Source organism: Zeugodacus cucurbitae, chromosome 2, assembly GCF_028554725.1.
Source record: "Zeugodacus cucurbitae isolate PBARC_wt_2022May chromosome 2, idZeuCucr1.2, whole genome shotgun sequence".
Taxonomy (NCBI): domain Eukaryota; kingdom Metazoa; phylum Arthropoda; class Insecta; order Diptera; family Tephritidae; genus Zeugodacus; species Zeugodacus cucurbitae.
This window is the reverse complement of record NC_071667.1, coordinates 25391463-25408601: the sequence shown is the minus strand read 5'-3', so window position 1 is coordinate 25408601 and position 17139 is coordinate 25391463. Positions and strand designations below refer to the sequence as shown.

General features: G+C 32.8%; 4 protein-coding genes across 5 annotated transcripts in view; 2 read left to right on the top strand and 2 right to left on the bottom strand.

Moving 5' to 3' along the window:
• The window catches only part of LOC105213144 (uncharacterized), a 37554-nt gene extending 34175 nt beyond the window's left edge, over positions 1–3379 (bottom strand). The window contains exons 1-2 of the mRNA XM_011185733.3: positions 2997–3379; positions 1408–2931 (exon numbers count right to left, since the gene is read on the bottom strand). Of these exons, the coding sequence (XP_011184035.2) occupies positions 1408–2150 (743 nt within the window). The 5' untranslated portion in view covers positions 2151–2931; positions 2997–3379. The remainder of the gene's footprint in view (positions 1–1407; positions 2932–2996) is intronic.
• On the top strand, positions 941–8331 carry LOC105213143 (enolase-phosphatase E1). Of its 2 annotated transcripts, XM_054225434.1 has the most exons (6): positions 941–1235; positions 3631–3835; positions 3900–4174; positions 4242–4498; positions 4573–4741; positions 8054–8331. In XM_054225434.1, exons 2-5 carry the CDS (start codon positions 3764–3766, stop codon positions 4710–4712), a joined length of 744 nt encoding a protein of 247 aa, XP_054081409.1. In that variant the 5' UTR covers positions 941–1235; positions 3631–3763; the 3' UTR covers positions 4713–4741; positions 8054–8331. The 2 variants fall into 2 exon arrangements, with proteins under 2 accessions (XP_054081409.1, XP_011184033.1); XM_011185731.3 differs by lacking the exon at positions 8054–8331 and having other exon boundaries at positions 4573–4778.
• LOC105213145 (uncharacterized) lies at positions 4831–7466 on the bottom strand. Its single transcript, XM_011185735.3, has 7 exons — positions 6832–7466; positions 6429–6765; positions 6197–6370; positions 5868–6134; positions 5628–5814; positions 5381–5559; positions 4831–5314 (listed from the first exon to the last, which is right to left on the bottom strand). Exons 1-7 carry the CDS (start codon positions 7067–7069, stop codon positions 4831–4833), a joined length of 1866 nt encoding a protein of 621 aa, XP_011184037.2. The 5' UTR covers positions 7070–7466.
• Positions 8170–17139, top strand: part of LOC105213147 (putative cysteine proteinase CG12163) — a 28681-nt gene continuing 19711 nt past the window's right edge. Inside the window, exon 1 of the mRNA XM_011185738.3 lies at positions 8170–8440. Coding sequence (XP_011184040.2) covers positions 8348–8440 — 93 coding nt within the window. The 5' untranslated portion in view covers positions 8170–8347. The remainder of the gene's footprint in view (positions 8441–17139) is intronic.

Sequence of the window (17139 nt, the reverse complement as noted above, 5' to 3'; positions counted from 1 at the left end):
ATGAAGTGAGTGTACAGAACTCGTGCAAATATAAACAAAATCGAATATAACAAAATATGGAACTGTATGTAAATTATGTACTTATATATCTGAGAGTATTTGATGTAGTAAGTGGTCAATATGTGTAAAATTACACTAAATTTACAATAATAAAATATATAAATATATAAAATAAAAATACACGATACTTTTGGATAATTATGCACCCTAGATCCATCAACACGCATCATTCCCAAAAATTACCTTAGGGTGGTTCAAGAGCATATTTTTATGCTTAAACTCATCGATCAATCGATTTCAACAAGCAAATTAACGATGAAATAAGTATTCAAACTGTAGATTATACCAACCTCTCATTTGTAATATTAAGTATTAGCCCTAGCACCTAAAAGTGTGCATAAAATGCTTAAATAAATACCGTTCCCACACCGGTAGCATCTACGTAACCGGAGCATCAAAATTAGTTGAGAATTGCTTACTATCGCTACAATAACAAACTAAAATAAACGTTAATAGATCAAAAACCAAAGAAAAATTCAAAATATGAAAATCTGTATGTCATTAAAAACCAGTACAACCTAAAATAATAATCTGAATTATAGTTATTACTAACATTCCGACTATGCATAGATAGCGCTCAACGTTATTACAAAAACGACCGAAAAAACATTTTTGACAACTAAACTTCATTTTACTAAATATAGCATATCTTCATTATATCTACATAGGCATGCAGGTAAATATATTGTACCTGAAATAAATTTATTTATAATACTATTTAGGCCATGCCTATACCATTCAATAAAGTACAGTAAAAGGTTCATAGCTGAGCATATGTGCATATGTACACATGTATGAACACTGGTAAATATGTGAGACAGCAGCTTATTTTGCTAAGATAGGACAATTTCATTTAGAAATATTAAAATAACGAATAGTCTTATTCCGACAATAGCGGTGAACGCACCTAGAACTCTTTACTGCAGCATTGAACGCGTTATTTTGAAAAGTTATTGAGAAAAAATATATATTTATTGTGGCGTCTGCAAATATTTAATTGATAAGAAATAAGCTTCTAAATAAGTTTAGTGTTTTGTAATAGTTTAAGTTTTCTAACTTTTCAGTCAAACAGTTAAGCATATTCACATTTAATAGTTTTTCATTGTGACAATACGAAGGCGAGAAATAAGTAATGGTGACAGCGGAGTTACTGATAAAACCACAAAGAACTTTGGGTGAGAAAATTATTTGCTTATTCATTTAATACTAAAGCTGGGAACACAATTCCAAATTGCATATTGATACAGATATGCATCGTCCTTTGTTTAGTTTAATAATCACACACCAAACACTTTAACTGTAAAAATAACAAGACACTCTAAATAATAATTAAAAACCGTTACTTACTTTGCATTGCCAAAAGCGTTTTCGTCCACGCCACCACCACTTCCAACCTGACAGATGCTTTTCTCATATGGATGATGGGCATGATGGTTCGTTATGTTTGCTGTATACGGTGTTTGCGAAGGCGACGATTGTTGATACTGCAACTGTTGTTGCATTAACTCATGCTGTTGTTGATGATATTGCGGTGAAAGCAAGCGTTGATCTACATTATGATATTGTGGTTGCATGCATAATGATGTATTATTTTGCATAACACCAGCACCGGACACTGTGCCACCAGCGTCTGGTATTTGACTAGGATTTGATTGGTTAGCCAAACCATTTGACTGATTGTATACAACGCCATTGTCATTGTTACCCATCATCACAGCCATGGGTGGCACTGCAGTTAATACACTTGGATCAACTTCAGCACTTTCGTTACCGCCTAAGAGCCCAAAGCCGATAATTCCCATATCGTTCATGGAATTTGTCCAGCGATGGTGACCAGCATCGACATCGTTGCTTGTTGTGGACATTGATGGCGCAAGCGTATTATTAAGTGTGGTAGCAGCAACAGCCTGTTGGAGATGTTGTATACGATTCTCATTCTTTTGTTTGGCTAGCATGCGGCAGGACAGTTTATGCATGGGCCAGTCCATATGCTGATGTGTAGTGGAACAGTAAAAAATCGACTTACATTTGGCGCAACGCAACAATTGCTGCGTTGTGCCGCAAATGGCACACTGTGGAAAATTTTCCATTTTTTTTAATAATTTCGCATTAACACTGTCAACTTTCAGTTCTGTGTTGACTTGATTGTATTAAGTAAAATACTCAACTTGACGTATAAATATGCACTTGAAACCTGAAATACTATTTTTCTTTGACCTCCAAAGAGTATATGTCTTCAATTTAACCTTGAAAGGGACCTTACTTTCAGTAGTGGATATGTCTTTTGGTTTACACTTTCTGTTTTGTAGTTGTCGTTTGCACTATTTCTTCTTTATCTTGCACCTCGATTGCAGCTGCTTTTTCCCGTTGTCATCGTATTTGTATATAAATGTGTTGCGCCCGTTTAATTGGTTTTGCAGCTGTTTTTTCGATTTGATCGTTATTTATGTATATTTGTCATACACTTTGCTATTTGTATTTGTTGTAAGACAAGTCTGTTTCGCAAAATATTTATTTACATTAGTTTGGATATTTGCCTATTGATTACAGCATATGAAAATTACGCGACGGGAAGGGGTAAGTACAAAGCTCATACCATGCACCCGCTATTACGAGTCGGTGTACGAATAATTTTCTCTTTAACCCCCTAACTTGTGCGCTAGCTGATAGTGCTTCCGTAGCTGCTGTGATTAGTGGATCACTCTTGCACTCTCAAATATTTTAAAAACATTTGTGTTTAAATCACGTAGACACAGTCTGCTATCGGACGCTCTAAATAACTTTTGAGCTATTTCTCTTTGTTGACTTTGTCTCTGTTGCAAAATTGTCATTTGTTGTACTTGTATTTCCCTCCATTGCAATTCCACGAAACTATTGTTACCATGAGGAAAAAATTAGGAAAATTTATAAATTTTTGCTCTATTTAAGTATATTACCAGATTGATATGTTATTACTGAGCTTGAAATGGATTTATATTTAATTCTTCAGATTTCGCTCTTGTTACTACGTTTAAGTTTAGTGTAGACGCTGTCGTTCTATTTTAGGATTTTAAGAGATTCGCAAGCAATCTAGTATATTGCAGTAATTGGTTAAATAGATATCACACTATAGCATAGAAAATATCACAAATAGTTCTAATAGACAGCTATTGTTTTATAAAATATGCCATTAACGGTTTTGGATTCACTTTCACAAAATTTTGGTGCAAATTTGACATGCTGAATTACGAAAAAACGAGTATAGGAAAACGTCAAATAAATTTGAATCATTGAAGTTGTCAAAAGCGAGGATGGTTGAAAGCGCAATGGGATGAATGTTTATTGAAAGAAGAATGAAAAGACAAAACTGCAAAATTGTGTGTTGCCATGTAGTAATTATTTAATATGTTTATAACTCAAGTGCTGTATGGGTGTAATAAAACAAGTTCAACAACTAGATGAAATAATTCCTAACAATGTACTTTACGATATGAATTACCTTAAAACTCAATAAAAGCGTTTTAATCTTTATTTTTTGTCTAAACCAATAAATAATTTGTACATTTATATAAATTGGGCTTTTATATTTAGGAGGATTGTCCTTTGTTCTGGCAACACTGCTCTTATCATTACATTTCCAATTGGAATTAGAAATATGCTTTCAGCTGTTTCTTTATCAGTCCTATTAAAATAACGAATCTCGATTAGGTTAAAATAAATTGATATGCCTGAATTCACAGTGAAATTAATACTCAGCGATATTGAGGGAACAACGACATCCATTAGTTTTGTAAAGGTGCAATCATAGCTGACTATTATTAGAAAATACAGTTTTTTAACACTTACATTGTTTATTACAGGATGTGCTCTTCCCCTATGCAAAAGCTCATTCCAAAGCATTTCTGGAGGAGACTTGGGACGATGCCGAAACTCAACGTATTGTTCAGGATCTACGGAAACTACCACAATACAAAGAGTACTTGGGAGTAGGTGATGAACAACCCACCGCTTCCCTCGTCAATGTAGCTAGTTTTGTTAAATATCTTATAGAAAAAGATCTTAAATTAGGACCATTGAAAACTCTGCAGGGATTAGTATGGGCGAAAGGTTACGAAAACGGCAACATAAAGGGACAGTGAGTAAATTTGTTATTGTTATTATTAAGCAATAAAGAACTTGACGAATTTCTCCTATTTCTCAAGCATTTATGACGATGTGCTGCCAGCTTTTAAGAGATGGCATGAGGCTGGCATACGCATTGCTATTTATTCTAGTGGTAGTGTAAAGGCGCAGCAACTACTATTTGGTCAAACAGAGATGGGAAATTTGCTGCCCTACATTAGTGGTCATTATGATACAGCCGTTGGTCATAAGCAACAAAAAGAGTCTTATGTTAATATTGCCAGAGATCTGGATTTATTAGCTGAAGACATACTGTTTCTAACTGATATAGTAAAAGGTAAAAATAACAAAATATATTCAACCATCTATTGCTAATATAAAATAAAAAATATATGTGTTTTTGATTTACAGAGGCAGAAGCAGCTCATGATGCTGGAATGCAGGCTGTTTTACTGAATCGGCCAGGGAATGCGCCTTTAACTGACGATGATAAAACTGCATTTACGTTTGTTGATAATTTTGATAACTTGAAGATAAATTTGAAAAAGTAATATTTGAGGCTGCTAATTAAACACTTACCGTAAGGCAAACACATTTTTTTGCTCAAATAGTAAAAACATTTATTTTTTATTAAATATTTACTTTATATATAGAATTTAATTACAATAACTACAAGAACGCTCTATCCAAACTAGACAGTTCATCACCACTATCATTCACTATTGGTGGCTGCTCAACACTTTGCTTGTTATCAGATTGTTCAGTATTTCTTTTCATAGGCGTTTGTGTAGAACTGCGTCTGCGTACTTTTGAACTTCCACCATAAGTTTTATGCAGAAAATTTAATTTACTACTTCTCTGACTGGACTGACTACCAATACCTTCATGGGTGCATAAACGTCGACTGTCTGCACTTTTACTGCGCGATTTAAGTTGCTTCGATTGGCAGCAGTGTCTTTCTCCTTCACGTTGACAAGTATGTGTTAATTTTCCAATATGAGGACCCCAAAATGTGGCACCTTCCAAAAGCAGTGGTGCCGACTTCACACGTTGACGCATCAATTCCATATTAAGTTCATATTCACGTTTTTGCATTGCCTGTTCGGCCTTACGGGTGGCCAAACGCATTGAGAGAATTTCCTTATGCGTTTCACTGCAATATTACAAAGTGGCATGAGTGAATTTATTTTTTACTATTTTCTGGTATTAAGTTACTGACTTGAGAGATAGGGATTTCCAGGCTGGCGTTTTCCGCACTTCCCAATCAAATTGTGGTGTGTCATCGTAATAAGTACAATTGTTTTTCAGTTCTTTCAATTTCTTTTTGGATACCTCAGCTCTTAAGGTGGCTGCGAGATTTGGTCGCGCTACCGGATGTATAGGTGATGGTGTGACATGCTATAAAGAAATATAGGTTATGTTGCTACAATAAATACTGTATTAGGACATAATATTTAAAACTTAACCTTTCTAATTTCCTTTTTTGTATCCAGATTGAATATTGTAAATGGTACTTGAAAATCTTTTTCTTGCTTTTTATTCTTGCTCTTCTTTTTTCGTCCACTACTTGATCGACCTGTTGTCTTCGTAGAATTACTTTGTTCAGTTGGTGATTCGATAACAATTTTCGGTGGAACATTTTCAGGTGATACACTAGTAAGAAGCTTTAAAATACTTTCGATTTGTATGCTTTAGAATGTGCTTACATGCTTGTCTTTTGCGAAAAATAACTACTGTATTTTAAGGGAGTATGACTTATGATAATTTGCGTTTCCGATGGTTTATCCAACCGATTTTTGTCTTCTGTGTTTTCATGTTGCTTGCAATCTCCTATTCTATTGATGTCATCGAAGGAGAAAGACTTTTTTAGAAAATTTCCTAAACCCACACTCGCTTTAGAGCAGGGGCGTGCGTTTTCATCGGTTTGCTTACAGAAATTACGAAAACTCCTAACATCCGGTGTAACTGGGGGTCTGCAAAGATGATAAAGTTTTAATAAAATAGTATTTATGAAAAATTTTTCCGAATTAATTACTTATCTGTGTATTTTTTGGTATAGTTTCCCATATTAACAAACTTTTCACTTTTAACATTCTTCAGCTTGCATTCTGTTATGGGATCGTTTATATGGCGATTTTCTAGTTCTGTTTCGAAATCTTCCAATGTTTTTTGAAATGCCTTTATTTCATCGTAAAACTCTTTTTTATAACTGAAAAGAAATTGTTTACAAATATATATATGAGCTAGTGGAAATGAAGTGCATTCACCTCTTTACATCACTCTTCTTTGCAAAGTCTATTTTGGAGCTAATATCAAAAGGAGTTCCCAACCTATATTGAGGCCGTGTAATTTCCTCTTGTACTTTACACTTCCCAGCTTTTCTTTTGCCACAAACACTGACAGTGGAGGGTCTATTCTTTCTCAATTTGGTTGACCTCATACGTTTTCTGTTGGCACAGTGAGAAGATAGAGAAGACGTTGAGGGACTCTCTTCCACTATACAGGTTTGTGCTGACTTGGTTCGCAACTCACAACAAGTAGATCGCAAGGTGTCCAATGTAGTGTAGAATTCTTTATTCGGTAAATGATTGATGTCATTGTAATCTTATAATGGAAAATAACGTAATCAATAACAAAGTCGACATTCAAACTTGAAATATATTGTGTCACCTGGAATACTATCGTATAGTTTCGCCAAGGAACGTATGCCACTGTTAACCAATGCTGCGTCTACATTTTCGAAGTCAATAGTTTTGGCCGATTTTGTTGCACCGCTTAATGGAGTCGTTGTTAGTCGACCCAGACACATCTTTGGACGATTATAAATTGGCGCTGGACAATTATTACATGGGTCAATGGGCACTTTTAAGCAGGAATGTAAATAGGATCTACTAATCCGCGTAGTCATCACTTAAATAGCTTTAATTTCTGTTCCGAATTATTAAACTTGATTAATTTAAGCAATAAGATATGTACTATGTTTTTAATTTGTGTCAGGTACTACTCCTCTAGATTTCCTTTATTTTGTTGATTTATCAATATTTTCAGTTTACTGGTTTACAAGCATTTTGGTAACCAACGCAACCAAGGTTGATTAGCATTCTGCCATTGTCCAACTATTTATTGTTTATTGGTAACAATCAATCTGTTATTAGTGTAACCACAAAATTTCCGAAGGAATTTCATTTATGCGTGAAACATACAAACACACATGCCCTAATGAGTGCGTATGCTACAGCTTAGAATATTCAAATGTAAAACATATTTATGCCAATATACATATGTACATATAAAATGCCGTATTTAGTTAAAAAATATTGTTGCACGTTTGCCTCTGTAGTATAATTACAAACAACATTAACAAACGTCTGAATATCATATTTTCTATAACTATTATCTAAAGTTAAGATTATTTTAGATTGTTGATAGATTTATGAATATACATAATATGCGTATAATATTAAAAACACAAAAAGGAATGCTTCCGACCGGAAAATTTTCGGCGCTTCCGGTTAAATTACACTAAGCACCATTTCAATGTTTTTGTTGTAGTAGCTCATATATTGTTAGATAAGCTTGTGATATTTTGAATATCATCCAATTGCAGACATAGTTAATCTGCAGTTTCAATTGCGATTTTAATTGTTTTATTTAACACCCAACATGGATGCAATGATGTCCGCTGGGTTGATTTTTTAAGTGTTTAATAAAAGCACACGAGTTTAAAAAAATAGCCTGGATAAAAATTCTGAAAAACATTAAACAAATTTAAAACTATTAGATTAGATATATTGTTAATAATAATTTTTATTTATTTTCCATATTGTAAATGTTTTCTATTGAAAAATTCCTAATGGGTTCATTTATACAACCCTGGAAATATTTTCAACAGCAATGCAGCAACCCTGCCTCAAAGTGCGCTTCCACTGAACATCCGCCACTGTTTTGATGTCAGTCTTCTCGTGAATTTTCAGGTGTTTGGTTTATATTGGTGAAAATTGCTCCAAGTGACAGGTGCTAAGATAATTTTGTGAATCAAAAGTCTGAGACGCATTAGTCGCTGAAAGTGTCTTTGTGCAAAATAAAAACATTTAAAGAATTATTTTAGTTTACTATTGTATTAGTGGAAAAAGAAATTGTGTTTATATCGGTTACAATTAGAGTAGATAACATCTAAAAGGACAAAATGCGTCTCGCCGTCGGTGCAACAATCACAATTGTTGCGCTGTCACTTTTGTCGGTGCTTGTTACTGCACAGGAGGACGGTGCAGCTGATGAGGTACGTAGCACAAACACAAATATTATCTTTTGCTAGTGCTAATTTTCGCAACAGTCATTGCGACTTAACGTTAATGCTTATATGGATTGCTTTTAAAAATTTCACTTTAACAAATACATACTGCATACATTAATAATAAAGCAGTGAACAACTAATACATAATAGTGAAGAAATATATATGGATCAGCAGGTGCTATGCGTAATAACAAATTTTATGATTGAATTGTAAGCTATTTGCATTCTTTCGATGAATCATTTCAAGCTCCCTCTTATAGGAGTTAAATATCTGCTAACTAATTATTTAAAATGTTAACGCTAACTAATTATTAAACATGTCACATACAAATATTAGAAATATGTTTTGGACAAACCGACCGATCCAGCTCATTTTGTATTGTCTTTAATTCGTTTTTATAAATATTTTACGATTCCTTTGTTTAATATGACTTTTTTCTATTTAAGCAAATATCTATTAGGTATTCTTTACAATCTTACTGCTAATTGTATTCCACTTTTGCAAAGTTATTTTTTTTAATTTATCTGCATTTATATTTCTGGTATCATTAAAATTAGCCTCTTGGAAAAGACTCTAATTTTAATAACTAAATTGCATCGCTTGCAAACAAATTAGTGTATATTTATTTTTGTAAATACATACGCATTTTTAAGTATAAGCTCTAAGAATGGGTTCCGCATATAATAGCTCGAGATCGGCTATAGCGCTGACATATGTATGTACACATATTCATTTCTAATTAATGAAAAGCAAAGTATGATGAAGAGCAATGTACAATTGAAAACAATTGCGTATCAGGCTTTGTTATCAAAAAACGTAATTATAATTGAGTTCAAAAGAAATGAATATGTATGTATAGAATAATTTGCAGTATAAACTACAGTTAAACATATTTAAAAACAATTTAAATAAAGTGATTTTATTTAAGTCAGATTATATGTATCCCGTCTTTGCCAAAGTTAAATTAATAGTAGTCATTTTGGCGTAGTTTATTTAATATTTTTATACATACATATATAGAGAGTCAACTGGCTTATTTTCTTAGAATAACAAACATATTGTTTACTTTGCATTTTTAAATTTAGAAAAATTAGACCTTATTTTTTGTGCTAATTATCTGGGTTTCAATATATTCTAAATCCGTTCCGATTAGAATACGTACATATGTATGTATGTACATACATACAATAAAGCTATGTGCAAGTGAAGATTTTTCTTTGTTATAAATTGAAAATAGCAAACTGACGTTGAGACATGAACATCGACTACGACGACATTTTTATTTATTTGTGTCATTTGTTATCACAGTGGTATGGTCGTCAACTTTGATTAATTTGCTGTATCAATTTGTAATTATTTATGTACGTATGTATGTATGTATTTAGCAGTGGTTTGTTTGTTTCATTAAATACACACATACATATGTATGTGTTTAAAAATCAAATATAACCACATTTCGATTACATATGTAACTACTTACATATGTATGAAGTATCAATTTACATATGTATATTAGAAATTCTATCTCCATATTTGGCAAATTTCGATTCGAAATTCGAAAGAATTGACAAACGCATAACTGGTTAAAATTATAACTAGCAAATCTTGTTTTACTACTATTTATGCAGATAATATTGATGCAGTCAGCTGTTTATAACACTGACATAACAAAATTTATCCAAGTTGTAGTTCGATAACTTCAAAGAATTATCCAAAAAGATAGACACGAATTCATTGCCGGTTTTGTGCTTTAAAAATCCTAAGAGAACATATGGTTGGAATTGTAAATATAAAAATATTTTTTAGTAAAATTTTAGCGTTTTAAAGGTGTAAAAAGAGTTCAGTGAAGTTTTAGCATTTTTAAAGTGTGTTTATTCAACTAAACCATAAAATGAAGAATTTAAACGTAATTTTTCGTCAATTGCAGTATTTTATTTATATTTTTATACTTGTACCAGCAAATTGCACGCAAATTCCTAAGCTAATTTGTCTTCTTCTTCCAGTTTTTTGTTTTTAGTGATGACAAAAATTTTGTACTTAAGCTTTTTTTAATAAAAAAAGTCAACAACAATAAATTTTCTGAGAAATATTTTAAAAAAGCTTCATTGCCATATAAATAAATACCTTTATTATTTATTATGTTTTTAATTCGTTTTTACTACGGATTACAAATTTAAATTATTCATCTGATTTGCATTGTTTCGCATTTAAACGACACACACATATTTAATATTTACATACCAAAATTTATTACTCAAACGTTAAGTAAACACGAGTTTTAAAGCATTTGTTTGCACAAATTTTGAAAATATTGAATGCTAATAACATTTTTGTTTAAGTAAATACTAAAATTGAGTGCAAAAAGTTTAACTAAATTTTTATAACACTCATAAAAGTAGGCATTTGCAACCCGGTGTTTTGACCACAAATAGAGAAAAATGTGAATTTTTGTTGGTGAAAATATTTTGCATCGTTGTAAAATTCATTTTGTTTACATTAGAGTCAAATGTTGGTACATTGTGGACAGATTTCTGCATTCGTGCATTACTAAACATAAACAAACAATCACTTGCTTACATATGTATGTATGTATTGTGCGGTTGGCTGAATTCAAAGAAAAGTCAGTGGTTTCTATTTTATTTTGGCCGAAAAGTTTTTGGCTTATTGGTTTGCTTGCAAAATTAACCGCAAATATTGGTTTGCACTTTTTTAGTCGCATTGGTGAGCATAATACAAGTTAGTCATAAATAGTCAACATTTTTTGTGCGACCTTTATTGTTAATTGAAGTAGTAAATAAATTTAAATTGAACAAGTAAGGAAGTGCTAAGTTCGGGTGTAACCGAACATTTTATACTCTCACAATTTATTTAATTAACTTTATTTATTTATATTATATAATACACAATTTGACCCACATATTCGTCATATACATATATTGTATAAAGTCCATTGAAAGTTGGAAACCATAATATTAGGTTAGAAGCACCGAGGTCCTCGTGTTCGATATATGGGGCCTTAAAAACCTATGGTCCGATTTCGTCGATTTTTAGAATGGGGCTGCCACACATATGCAAAGTGCTTCACCGATATCTTCACTAGTGTTTACTTTATATATTGTAAAGTAAACGATTCAGATCGTCTTCAAAGTTCTGGTATATATAGGAAGTGGGCGTGGTTGTGAAGCGATTTGGCCTATTTTCACCACATATTATTGGGAGGTAAGGAAACTATTACAAACCAAGTTTCATTGAAATCGGTTGAGTAGTTCCTGAGATATGGTTTTTGACCCATAAATGGGCGACGCCACGCCCATTTTCCATTTTGTAAAAAAAATCTGAGTGCAGCTTCCTTCTGCCATTTCTTCTGTAAAATTTGGTGTTTCTGACGTTTTTCGTTAGTGAGTTAACGCACTTGTAGTAATTTTCAACCTAACCTTTGTATGGGAGGTGGGCGTGGTTATTATCCGATTTCTTTTATTTTTGGACTGTATTAAGAAATAGCTAAAAAAAACGACTGCAGAAAGTTCGGTTTATATAGCTCCATTGGTTTCCGAGATATGTACAAAAAACCTATTTGGGGGCGGGGCCACGCCCACCTCCCCAAAAAAATTACATCCACATATGCCCCTTCCTAGTGTGATCTTTCATACCAAATTTTATTTGCATAGCTTTATTTATGGCTTAGTTATGGCACTTTATGTGTTTTCGGTTTTCGCCATTTTGTGGGCGTGGCAGTGGTCCGATTTCGCTCATTTTCGAAAGCAACCTTCCTATGGTGTGCCAAGTTTCATCAAGATATCTTAATTTTTACTCAAGTTACAGCTTGCACAGACGGACGGACGGACGGACGGACGGACAGACAGACATTCGGATTTGAACTCCACTCTTCACCCTGATCACTTTGGTATATATAACCCTATATCTAACTCGTTTAGTTTTGGGTGTTACAAACAACCGTTATGTGAACAAAACTATAATACTCTCTTTAGCAACATTTGTTGCGAAAGTATAAAAATAGGAAATGTTACAGTGAGAAAGATATATATTAAATATATGACTAAACATAAAGTAAATCTTATTTAATTAAAATGTTATGAACAAAAAATTTTAAAGAATAAAATTTATTATTATATTATTATGTTAACAACTCTTTAAGTAAGTGTTATGCGCCTGTTTATAATTATAACGCAACTCATATAAAAGGCTTACAATAGTTTTGTGTAAAAAATAGAATTATTGAAAAGAGACCAGCTGTTAGTTCATTGAACAATTCAAGCTCTGACTAATAACCACGGAAAACCACTTGCTAAAGGCGTTATTAACTCTACTACTATGCACATCTGTTTGATGACAGTTGACTAATGAGTTTGAAGACGCGGTAGAAACCGCAAATTGATACTTATTTGCATTTATAAATTATTTAACATGCTTACAGCAACAATTAAAATGACGTTTTATAAGAGGAAAAAGGAAATAAATTGTTTGAAAAATAATTGCAACTATTTATAATTATTCATATGCGACAAGCATAACCTTAAAGAATTTTTATTTTTTTCAAAATTATGCAGTGTTGTTGTTTTTACTGTAAACGGAACTATCTTTTATGCCTAAGCCAGTTAGCCAAGTGGTGTGAAGTCACTTCAACAGGTTTATTACGTACATATAATTAAAAGTGTTCTATTTATGGCCAATATCTGACTAGTTTAGAACCAGTCCACCACCGGTTTAATTTCCATTTTTTACTACTACTAACACGTTTATTTCCATTTTTACTTTCACTGAGTATACAATTTTTGGCGTGAAGCTCTCAAAACAACGATAACTGCAAAAACAAGATAATAAAAATAAATGACATTCATGTACGTACTTAATTTGACCACTGATACTTTGGACAGGTGCAATCTTCTGGTTTAATATAGTTATTTGGAACACACCGGTCAATTGCGACATAGAAAAATCCCTCAAGGAAAAATAATAATTAAACAGAATTTTTTATGTAAACGAAAAACAATTTGTTATCGTTTTTTTTTATTTTAAAATTAAAAAATTTATTATACATATTTTTTTCATTAATTTTTTCTTTTTATTTATTTTTTTAATTTTTTATTTTTTTTTTTTTTAATTTTTTAATATTATTTATTATTTCACTACCATAATTCTAAAAAACCCATATAACAATCATGTCAGCTCTTCGGTACTTTTTGTTAGACCTTGCCAATTCTGAATATGTTATGTCTGTGTATGCTGTTGGAGTAGTCGTCAATCGTCGCAAAACGCTTATCACACCAAACAAGTCAGCGATTAAGGTCAAATGTGCGCTATGGTACATTAACCCATGCTAAAAGCCAGTAGTCAATGCAGCATATTGGCTTTTAATTGCACACGAGTAGTCATTTGCACATTTTTACATGCCGATATGAGTATGTGAAACTCGTTAGAATTCATTGTGAAACGCAATAAATATAAATATTAAAGAAATAAATAATTATTTGTGTACGCTGTGCCATAGCTGTTCTCAGAACTGTGAACAGTGAATGTGCTAAAACATGTTGTGTGATAATCTTATTGTTTTGGATTCCTGTAGCTGCTTTGTTAAAGCTTAATAAAAAAAAAAAGTTATCGGAAGGCAATTGGCAAACGCCGCAACTGCCGCTTTGTGCTTTTGTATAAATAAATGATACACAACCAAATTAAGTGCATATTTATACCTTTCTTTGTATAGTTTTATTTACATGTCAATATGTTTGCGTCAGTATTTATCGCTGTGTAAATCGCAAATCGAATTGATGCAACTGACAATTGCGCCGCAGGCTTTTCTATGCGGGAACTGTCAGCATGCGACTTAAAGAAAAGTTTTGCAAAAATATACTCAATATACATACATACATACATATATATGTACATATATTTTAGTGCATGAGAAACTGCAAAAATAGCGGCAAATTTGTGGTGCATATGCAAAATGACGAGCGCAGTTTGCCTGGTTCGAGTATTTTCGAAAAGAAAGATACAAGAAAGAAGATTTTGGAATACACTTTGTGTTTAGCTCAATATTTTAAGTTCTTCGAAAATCAATATTGTTGTTGTTGTATCGGTTACCCATACCTGCTTGAACCGGCAAGCCTAAATTAATTGTCATCAAAGTCATTTAACAGGAGGAGGCCCAGGAAACGAGCTGTGTCGAGGTGGTTAGTGTCATGGGGGCACTCTTTGCATGTATATTGAGTATATCGGGATTCAGTCTCGATAGGTAGGAGTTTAAACTGATACAGTATCCAGAACGAAGTTTAGCGAGGGTCACTCTAGTTTCGTGAGACAACTCGAGCTCGGTATCTGCGAAAATGAATATTCCGAACAGGCTCTTCTCAAGGTCTTCTTTACTTCAATTATCATTAAAATTCAAATATTCATATAAAGAACAATATTGAATGCATACGGGATCACAAAACAAATCAAATAACATAATTGTCCATCCTCTGTTTGATGATCTATGTATTCTTCACTAAACACCTGCAGTAAAACCGCAACATTCTTATGAGATCGGTCTATAATTTTCAAGCTAACCAGCGGTCATTATAACCTAAAACTATGTCTTATCTTTTGTCATTATGAATATCTTAAAATATATACATACTTTTCAAACCACCCTCTTATTAAATGCATACTTGCAGTATAAAACCTCAGTATGCTCGTGCATAAAAGCATTTGTTTTTTAATCTTTTGAGCAAAGTACGTGTGCTTCAGTTTTATTTTGTCTCTTACTTGGTGCCTGTATCTTTACTATTATTTTATTCCAACACAGTTGCCAAGTTGAACAATATAAATATGTAGGCAGTGAGATTTTTTAGTGCTCATTTTAAACATTTTTTATATGGTTCAACTTTCTTGCCGTGAATGGTGTTGTCGCAGTCAATCCGCCATCAATTGCAGACGCACAGCTCTTTTTTACTCGTCGCCTGTCGTAAGAAATTGAGGCAAGGAGGCCGAACAACAATTGTTCTACGGTAAAGGCTCTTACGATATCTGGTTTTACGTTGCCAGAACTTTTGTCCGTTCCCACATCAGTTGGATCAACGGATTCGGATTTTTATTCATTCAATGACTGTCGAGTTTCATTCCTCAAAAATATTATGAGAATGATTTCGTCCACTACAACAACAAAAACCAAAACATCAATAGTTACTTTAAGAAATAATTCAACATCTTTTTAGATTTCTCTCTCAGTTTCAACAATATCTATGATAAGTTCATTTGCCAAACGATTATTATTCTTTTTGCTCGTTCGTGAACTACTGTAATTTATTTCGTTTATCAGAGATTTTGAGATTTCTCCACTGACACTTATGGAATATGCTTTGATGAAACCTCGCCTATTCTCCACAAAAATAAAATACCGTCAAAGCGGCGGATGAGTGCGATTTATTCTCATTTCCGCAGGAACCGCTGGTTAAATTTTCCAGCGAACAGTAAGTCAACAAATCAAGTGATTTGACGCTTTTACTTTACAGTTTTGCGCTTATACCGAATTTTTGCGCTACTTTGTCACTTTGCGCCTTTCCAGCCTTCGCTGCTGTGTGCAACACCCACAGCTTAAAAAGCAACAACAACAGCACTAGCAACTCGAAATATGCTTAAGTTTATATAGTCGTGCGCTCCATACGCGTGACATCTTTATTTCATTTTATATCTTTCATCTACTTATGCAGGCACTAAAAGAGTGATGTGCCTAACTTTTTTCCTCTGATTTCGTGATGTTCACGTTCTTGCCGGATCTAAAATTGTGCTCATTCACATACACTCCATACACAACCATATGGATGTTTATGTAAAATTTTGACTACATTATATGCACGCTCGCACTTTTTATATGCCAAACGCCTGTTGATACAGCAACAACAAAAATAAAAGCGAAAAAAAGAAGATTAAGAAAACAAGTTTGCCTGCCAATTCCACATCCGGAAGCACACGTTCTTCTGTGCCAAATGCCAGCATAGAATTGTCAATACGATAAATAAATATGCCTTAATTTTAGTTAAGCTCAAAGAAATCTTTTTTAATGCAAATTCAGTCAGTCGACAGTGTTTGCGACAGCTGTTAGCAGCTCAATTGCCTTTGTCTAATTCGTTGTTTAACGTCTTTTGTATATTATATGACTATTCTTTCAATAGTACTGTTGATTCTGCTTAATATTGTTTAGCCTTATAATCGTGCCTAGGCTTCTTTGACAGATTATCATAAAGCTCTCGTACGGAAGCTTTAATATTAATAGTTTTTGCTACAAAAAGACATTGGTTATTGTCAAGTTCTAAGGCCTACTAATCAATTCGTGTTTAGTCGTTTAGGACTACATAGCAAAGATAACATGATACGAAACTCTTTCATTCGTGAGAGAGCTGTCAAAGTCCGCATTTTTTATAACATTTGGCAGTGGTGCCACTGCTGGAAAACATAAGTTAGGAGATTTTTATTCGATTTCTTGGGTATTTATTGGTTTGCAGTTTACGCTTAATAGAGACTTCTTAACCAATATTACACCAACACAAACACTTGTAAATATATATTTTAAGATAAACAATAAACATCTACACATAAAAATAATAAAATATTATAATAATTAAAAATCGTACATATTATTAGTCAACATAAACAAAAATTTAGCTTAGTTGAATTTAGTAACATATAT

What these genes read in the sequence shown, in the direction of transcription:
- LOC105213145 (XM_011185735.3), bottom strand. Translation starts at nt 7,069, where the DNA reads ATGACTACGCGGATTAGTAGATCCTATTTACATTCCTGCTTAAAAGTG. An exon ending in ACCAAAAAATACACAGATAA is followed by an intron (nt 6,135 to 6,196) that starts GTAATTAATTCG and finishes TCATCTTTGCAG; the next exon opens with ACCCCCAGTTACACCGGATG. An exon ending in TTTTCGCAAAAGACAAGCAT is followed by an intron (nt 5,815 to 5,867) that starts GTAAGCACATTC and finishes GCTTCTTACTAG; the next exon opens with TGTATCACCTGAAAATGTTC.
- LOC105213143 (XM_054225434.1), top strand. Translation starts at nt 3,764, where the DNA reads ATGCCTGAATTCACAGTGAAATTAATACTCAGCGATATTGAGGGAACA. An exon ending in CATCCATTAGTTTTGTAAAG is followed by an intron (nt 3,836 to 3,899) that starts GTGCAATCATAG and finishes TGTTTATTACAG; the next exon opens with GATGTGCTCTTCCCCTATGC. An exon ending in AACGGCAACATAAAGGGACA is followed by an intron (nt 4,175 to 4,241) that starts GTGAGTAAATTT and finishes CTATTTCTCAAG; the next exon opens with CATTTATGACGATGTGCTGC.